General features: G+C 32.9%; 1 protein-coding gene across 1 annotated transcript in view; it reads left to right on the forward strand.

Annotated features, from left to right (window-relative positions):
* The window catches only part of LOC128726042 (barH-like 1 homeobox protein), a 7,539-nt gene extending 4,604 nt beyond the window's left edge, over nt 1-2,935 (forward strand). Inside the window, exons 2-4 of the mRNA XM_053819825.1 lie at nt 1,649-1,973; nt 2,386-2,481; nt 2,584-2,935. Coding sequence (XP_053675800.1) covers nt 1,649-1,973; nt 2,386-2,481; nt 2,584-2,893 — 731 coding nt within the window. The 3' untranslated portion in view covers nt 2,894-2,935. The remainder of the gene's footprint in view (nt 1-1,648; nt 1,974-2,385; nt 2,482-2,583) is intronic.
* The last annotated feature ends 5,100 nt before the right edge of the window (nt 2,936-8,035 follow it).

An 8,035-nucleotide genomic window follows, 5' to 3' on the forward strand; every position in this document is an offset into this window, starting at 1 on the left:
ACACAATAGAGGAAAAAAATTGTGTGTAATTTTTATAAGAATGAGAAAAATAAAAGAAATTTTTGGGAAAGAAATTGCTGGTGTTTGCTAAATGATATTGTTTAATCGGGAAAAGTTGGAGAAAGTAAGAAGGAAGTTGATTAGATGCAGGATTTTTAAATGCTGTACTTCATGCATCCCATCACGACTCAGGGCATAGCATTTAATGTATTCATAATGTAGGAGGATTGAAAGTATTGATATGAAATAAGTTTTAGTTTTTTGTCTGGTTAAGTAAAACACAACAAATAATAAGAGTGCATGAAATAACAAAATGATTATGCGGCAAGGAGCGTATTTAAAGAGAGGATAAAGAAAAATAACAAAACGATGCAGAAACAAGCACACGACAGATAGCAAACAACTGTAGAAGTGAAATTTTTAAAATTCCTATGATTATAGATGTTCCGCCGAGAAATGTTCATGAGAAATATGGAGAGCGATAATGTAAAGTAAAAGTAGCAATGAGTAAAATCGAGAAAAAGTATATATATATATATATATATATATATATATATATATATATATATTGTATATATATATATATATATATATATATATATATATATATATATATATATATATTTATATATATATATATATATATATATATATATATATATATATATATATATATATATATATATATATATTGTATATATATTGTATATATAAGTTGGTTGAATGACTATTAAATTACGTAAATGGGTGAGAAAATGTATGTGATTTTGCATATGCAAGCTAGAAATGAAGTAAATAAAATGGATGTAAGGAGCAATTGAGTTGCTAATGAGATACAACGATATTTTTACTAACCATAAAATATTTGCAATCGTGCAGCAAAGCAAAACTAAAGAGATGATAAAAATTGTTCTTAAGACGAACATATCTTGTACTAATACTGTAATAGCTATATATATTCAGATCTCAACCCTCAATGCTTCTCAGAATAAGATATTAGAAAAGAGTGTAAAATAGATAGTTGTGATAAGACAGATCAGTGGTAAACATAAACAAAGAGACAGAGAAGAAGAGAGAAGAAAAATGAATGAATACAGAGGAAGTATTACTTGATAGTAAAGCATAGAAATACATATACAAGATTGGCTGAGCGATAGAACGTTACACATCGGAGCAGTAAGAATTTGTTCAGAATGGAGAGTGTTACTGAGAGTGATTCGAGGAGTAGAATGTATAGATGGATTTAATAATTAATTGGATACAGGGAGCAATAAAATTAGTACATCATTTGATTTAGTGAGCCAGAGATAGGGAAAACAGAGAACCAGAAACGGCGATAGTCCCAGGCAGGAGTGAAATTTTGTAGAACAAGTTGAACGAAACACACCACAAAATTCGACTGAACCTCTTTATACACCACACTGGCTATCCCCGGCTACGTGAAAATGTCAAGTAATCGAATCAGGGCAGGCTTTGGACGTACAAATGTTATTGCACGACATAAGAAGAAGAAGAAGAAGATACTTGCACAAACTCATAATCATCATTGGAAAAATAATAACCTAGACCGGCTTCCACTCAGATGAAATTGCGTGCAACGTAAAAAATATCCTCAACAGGCTTGGACTAATACGCATTCGTTTTACAGAACAATCTTTCCCAAACAGATTGATGACGACATCGGAAACAGAAGACGAAGAAAACAGTGATGTAGATATAGAAGACAGATCTTCTTCCGATTCTGGGATTATTGGTTCATACAATGCATACATCAGCACTGTGGATGAAACAAAGGATAACGTCAGCCGAACATTACTCGCTTCCATCGGACACGTTGCTAATACTAATTGTAACATGGCGTTGGACCGTGATCTGCATACACCCGGAATAATTGTAAAAAATGGTCGGAAACCTCGCCGTCGAAGAACTGCATTTACTCATGCTCAGTTGGCATATTTGGAACGCAAGTTTAGGTAATTCGATCTCGAAAGAAATTGCATATTCGGATTTTACTTTATTTCAGTTCATTCGATACGAGTTTTAAAATTTTGCAAAAGATTATCACACGTTTCAGAGCACGCGTATAACAAACAAGAATACATTAAAAACGCATAGAAGAAAGAAATATATAATGAAGAACAAGAAGTATATATATAATGTATCTGTGTAGTTTAATTGTTTATCTTTAATCTTTATTGAATGATAGATCTTATAAAATTAAAATTTAATTAAAATGTTTTGTTGTTTGTGGGGCATATTATATTTTTGGCAAGTTTATGTGATTATAATTTTGGTATTATTGTCAACAAAATTTTGTTCGAAAACTTACTCCTTTGTTAGCATGTATTCCTAAATATCTTTCAATATTTCAATATTTTGCTGCAGATGCCAAAAATACTTGTCCGTAGCGGATAGAAGTGATGTAGCAGATGCATTAAACCTCTCAGAAACGCAGGTTAAAACATGGTATCAAAATCGCCGGTAAGATTTGAACTAATTTAGTACGTTTTTTACATATGTCTCCACGATTCCTATACATTGATGAAATTTATTTTCGGGTATTCACTAACTCATCACACGCAGAACAAAATGGAAGCGACAAAACCAGCTTCGACTAGAGCAATTACGCCACCAGGCAACGTTGGAAAAAGATTTGATAAATGTGGCTTCCGTTACTGCCGGGGTTCTTACTCCAAGGCACCATCAACGGCCTGAACTGACGGCTAGCACTGCACCAGTTACCGGAACCGGAATTCAATGTTGTCAGACATCACCCGCCCTCTCCGTGTCGTCAGCTTTCGTTTCTTCCAACCCGTGCAATTTTCTAACGTCTGCAGCGGCAGCTGCAGCTATCTTTCGGAACGTAAGCTACGCTAATGGTTGTCCGATGTAATGTGAAACGAAATGTCGCTGTGCTAAGTTATTAGACGATATGTGTTAAGTAAATTGTATATATTAGTGTTGATTACGCCACTGTCTAATAAATGAAAAAAACAACACCAAGCGTTGGTTACAATCAAACCAAACAAAGCATTTGCCCATTATCTCAAAATCAGTAAAAGTAAAATTAATATCAGGAAAGTTAGCACGTCTCGCGTTAAAAATATGCATATTTTGTTGCCTTGATTCTTTCGCATACAACTGTGACTTCTTGATATGAATTATCTTGCTAATGATCAATCAACAACAACAAAGCCTGGAGGAACATATTCGGTTTTATTGAAAACTCGCTGGCGTCAATCAGACCATGCACAGTGTGAAAAAGTGCGGTTCCCCTGTTCAAACGCCTGCAGACAAATTGTTCCTGATTACAAGCCGACGGCGATGAGGCGCTCCTTCTCACTCCCGTTTGCACAATGGAGTGGAAGGATTGGCTGATGATGGGTAAGTTCCAAGTGTTTTTTCTATGGAATTATTATAACGACAGCGGGAGATCATTACACGTTTTGTGCCGTTTTTCATTGATATTCGTCATTGCTCTCGATACTTGAATGGTCGCACCGCATGCCATAACCCTCTTGACGCGGTTCGCGCAGCGTGGCACCCTCTCTCGTGGCTCGTTTGCGATGGAAATCTTATCTCGTGATACTTATCTGCTCTGAGGACATGTTGCTCTCGCACAATAGCCCGATAGGTTCACTGCTTACGGAAAATTATGCATAAGAAAAAGACAACGACAGTAAATTGCTGGCAGCATAAATTGGTGTTGTGGTTTTTGAGGGAGTGATTTTGATGCGACCTCCCGGTGGGACGCAAATTATCCGTCCCGGAAACGTTTCTCGGCTTGAAAATATTGAACTAAAATTCATCCATCTAAAGTAGATATTATCAACTGTAGATAAATCTAGAAGTAAAGAGATAAATACCAAATATAACAGCCACAAATTGCAGTCGCCATATACATGAAATTGAGGTGTTATTTATCTTTTATTTATTTTTTTTTTGTTCATATTATGGCCGTTTCAACAGCTCGTCCTAAGCCTACTCGGTTCAGACAGACACAACTTTCAGGTGTATTCAGTACGATATTGTTTTATGGATATATGTATAGATATGTATATATGGCCTGTAGTTGTCGGATCTTCTAAAATCGCTCGGTCCGTCCTATCAAATATGGCTTATAGCTGTCGCTCCTCAAAATACCAAATATACATCATACCGTGTTCAATATATACACACGCTCAAAATACCAAAAATACATCATACCGTTCAATATATACATATATATATGTATGTATATATATATATATATATATATATATATATATATATATATATATATATATATATATATATATATATATATATAAGTATATATATATATATATATATATATATATATATATATATATATATATTTATTGCTGCAAGCATGTTTATATTCATTTCGATTTTCCACAGTTTGATGAGGACACTGTTGCAGTAACAGCAATATCAGTGATGTTGTTAGCTTTCGCAACTGCAGAAGTGCACTTGCAGTGCGATCCCGAATCGCAGAAGCTGGATAAAATCGTTGCATTGCCAAAGGATTATACAAAAAACGTATCGAACTTCGTACTTGCGAGTGGTATTGTGATAAGATCATTTACATTTCTCTAAGAATGATCGAAAACAAAATTAAAACCATCACGTTTTCTGTTTTGCTTGTTTTATGGTTAAATCGTAAGAAACTACATAATTAATTAATTAATTAATTAGCAACATCGATAGCTGCACAGTTGTATTATACAATCCATTTACATTCTTGCAAATATTTTTCGTTTTAAAGAATATTAAAGTTGTGGCTGTCTAGCTTCTCCTTTAATACCTGATTGCATAATTCATATTTTAATATAAATTTTTATCAACTGTTTAATTCATTTTCATCTCATTTATTAATTCGTTCTTAACTTCAACGACATAGACATTAAAATTGTGCTTACTACTCTATTTTCTAAATTTAACTTCTTTTATATTTTTTTCTGGCTGTTGAAAAAATTATTTGATATTGTATATCAAAAGCTTACCTTTTCCATCTCCTGTGTACACCTTTCTCAACTCATCCTTATTCTTAAAAATTGTACTATTTTTTTGACTACTATGTGATATCCAATATCTCAATACAATGCCTTCTCGTAACATGCCATAATATTAAATAAAATAAGCGCTATTACTAAATAAGTTTCATATTGTAATTTATAATTATGAGTGTTTTCTTAGATATTCCGAGATGAGTTGTTGCATGTGTGTCACCGACCGACCGAGCAGCAACTTTTTTTCCATTTTAATATAAAACGAAGCACATTAGGTACCTAATTTTAAATCAATTTTAAATGTTCTACAGTATGCTAACAAAAAGGGCATATTTTTTATTCTCTATTTTCATTTCTCTTCTGGCGAACTGAAACTTCGACACTCTTTTTGTAGAGTAATGAAGAGTATGTGTCAAGTGTGAGCTACATTGGAGGAAATTTGTATTTTTGTACAGGAGCTTCATGAGACCGGAGAAGGTTGATGACTTCGCAACTCAATATTTTAAGTAAGGAGAAAAATATGGCTAAATTTCAGAAAACTGAAGTTACTCATATAATGTTTTAGCGATTTTTTTATTTTCCGCGGAGGTAATCTTATCTGGCTCTACTATGCCACTTTTCGAGGGTGCTGAAACTTGACCACTCTTTTCACTGTACATGATGAAGCATGCGTGTTTAAAATGTTGATAATCAGTTTATAATTGTTTGATAGAAAATGTGTAACTGTATGATAATTTTATTGAGCAATTTGAAATTCGTATTGAGCTGCAAGAACCATATATGCTAAGTTTCAATTAAATTGGAAGTCATTTGTAATTTTGAGTAATTTTTTTGTGTTTCAAGAAGGCAGGTTTGTTTGAGAACTCCACACTAATCTGATGTGATGGAGCAATGTGATTAAAAGTTGATGCCTGCGATGATTTTAAGATACGCCGCAGCCCTCTATATTTTCTAACATAATATCTAAAGTTAATATTAATTAAATTGATTTAACGTATAAATGAGTTCAATGGCACTGTTTGCTGCAAGATGTATCATAAGTATTTTATTTAATCTGTATTTTAAAATAAACTTACTGCAAATGGGCTGATTCTCCCATTATTCCATCAACAATGCCTTCAGTCCTTTTTTGATAACTTTTGAAATTCTTATTAATTTAATTGATACAAATGAGCAGCTATCGTAACAGCTAATAAAAATAATTATGAAATTTTTGACAATTTTTGACGACAATAACAAAATTTAAAAAAAAGATAGAATAGCAAATTTAAATTGAGCCTCGTTTCATTTCATATTTGCTACTAGCTGATTGGCCTACATTCATGCGGGTCAATGTTGTTTAAGGGAACATTAAGAGTTTTTTTACAAATGCTGGTGTAATACAAACATTAATATGTTTATTGGATTTTCCTCGATTTGTATCTGTTTTCATTCTATTTTTCTTAATCTTTTGGCATTTTCCATTTTGCTACACCTTTCTCTCTCGCCCTTGGAATAGTTTAAACAATTAGCTTTACCTGCCCTTAACATACTTTTATGAACTCCTCCTTGAACAAATCTCTCGTTCATTGCTAGTAGCTATTACACTTCTGTTCCGTGAACACAATATAATATAAAGGATGTGTTTTACATCAAATTCTCTCTTCTTTACCAATTTATAATTTGCTCGCACTTTTTTGCGCCATGTAATACGTAAAACCCACTGTCCATACCTGATCTTTTCTTCATCCACCTTATCGAGCCACGTATTGGATCCTTTGCGATTAATACTGGATCCTTCATATTAATCCTTCTACATAGCAGTAGGCAAAAGCAATGCGTTGTTGTAACCTTATAACGTTGTCTTTAGGTTTTGATAAACTTTCACCTGCCCATCCATCTTAATACAACCTTTTCCGATTCCCTCGTTTCTTTGACAAAATTTCAAACAAATCGTTCTCTTATTGTTTTATTGCGTTTTTCCTCATTCTCCTTATTTATCTATATCTCTCTCTGTTTCAAACTTATTCCCTTCTTTTCTATTTTACATCTATATGACTACTTCTTTTAAAAAACACCATTCTATGTTCTTAATAATCACTCTCTGATATCTAATTTATAATTCTTCACTATAAACACTACATGTATTTGGGCTCCCTTTCTCCTTATTTATTGTCTAGTAGGATTTTTTTACAACTGTTTGAGGTTATTGAAACCATATATTCCACGCAATAAATAAAAAAGGACTCTTCCTGAATTGGTGCATAACCTTGCTATTATTTTGTGTTCAATTATTTTTGTACAGACGCATTTTAACATATTAATTGCATGTCTTTTACATATTAATGACATATTAATTGCATGTATGTCCTCACCGAGAGTGTTACAACGTCTCAACTCTTTGTATGAAGTGAGCATGGGCTTTCAATTGACTTTCATGTCTCATTTCATTTAAATCAGACGTTATTGGTAAATTCGAACATATTTGTAGAAACTTTGTGATGAAGAGCTTTTATGGGTTCTCCTGTTTGGTCTTCGCTACAAGAGCAGAATTGCAGAATGTACCGATCGGTATATTGGGTAAGAAGCATCATCTTTTATTAATTTTAGCTCAATCAAACTACATTTCTATTAATGAAGAATTTTTTGTAATACAGGAAGGGAGGTTATATGGCTGGCATTTGTATGGCTGTGTGAATTGAGATGACAAAATGTACCACTGCCCCATTTTGCTCTGTACCGGAAAGCTTTTACTTCAACACATATTGTACACAGAGTGATAAAATGGGTTTAATTTCTTTTAAAAAAAGGTAAAAAACGGAACATAGTTACACTTTTCCGTTTATCCGAAAATTATGCTTTCAATTTCATTTAAACACTTTCTGAATGTTGCTTAATTTAAAAGTCCTTTTTCAATTTTACTTTTTGATGTACTACTTGAAGCACTACTTTATGCAAATCATTGAAGTTGATCTGCAAAATCTGTAACTTTCCGTTGTTGTTTGTAAAATAAGCGATTTTTTCGATATTAGCATGATCTAAAA

Source organism: Anopheles nili, chromosome 3 (genome assembly GCF_943737925.1).
Source record: "Anopheles nili chromosome 3, idAnoNiliSN_F5_01, whole genome shotgun sequence".
In the NCBI taxonomy this organism is placed as follows: Eukaryota; Metazoa; Arthropoda; class Insecta; order Diptera; family Culicidae; genus Anopheles; species Anopheles nili.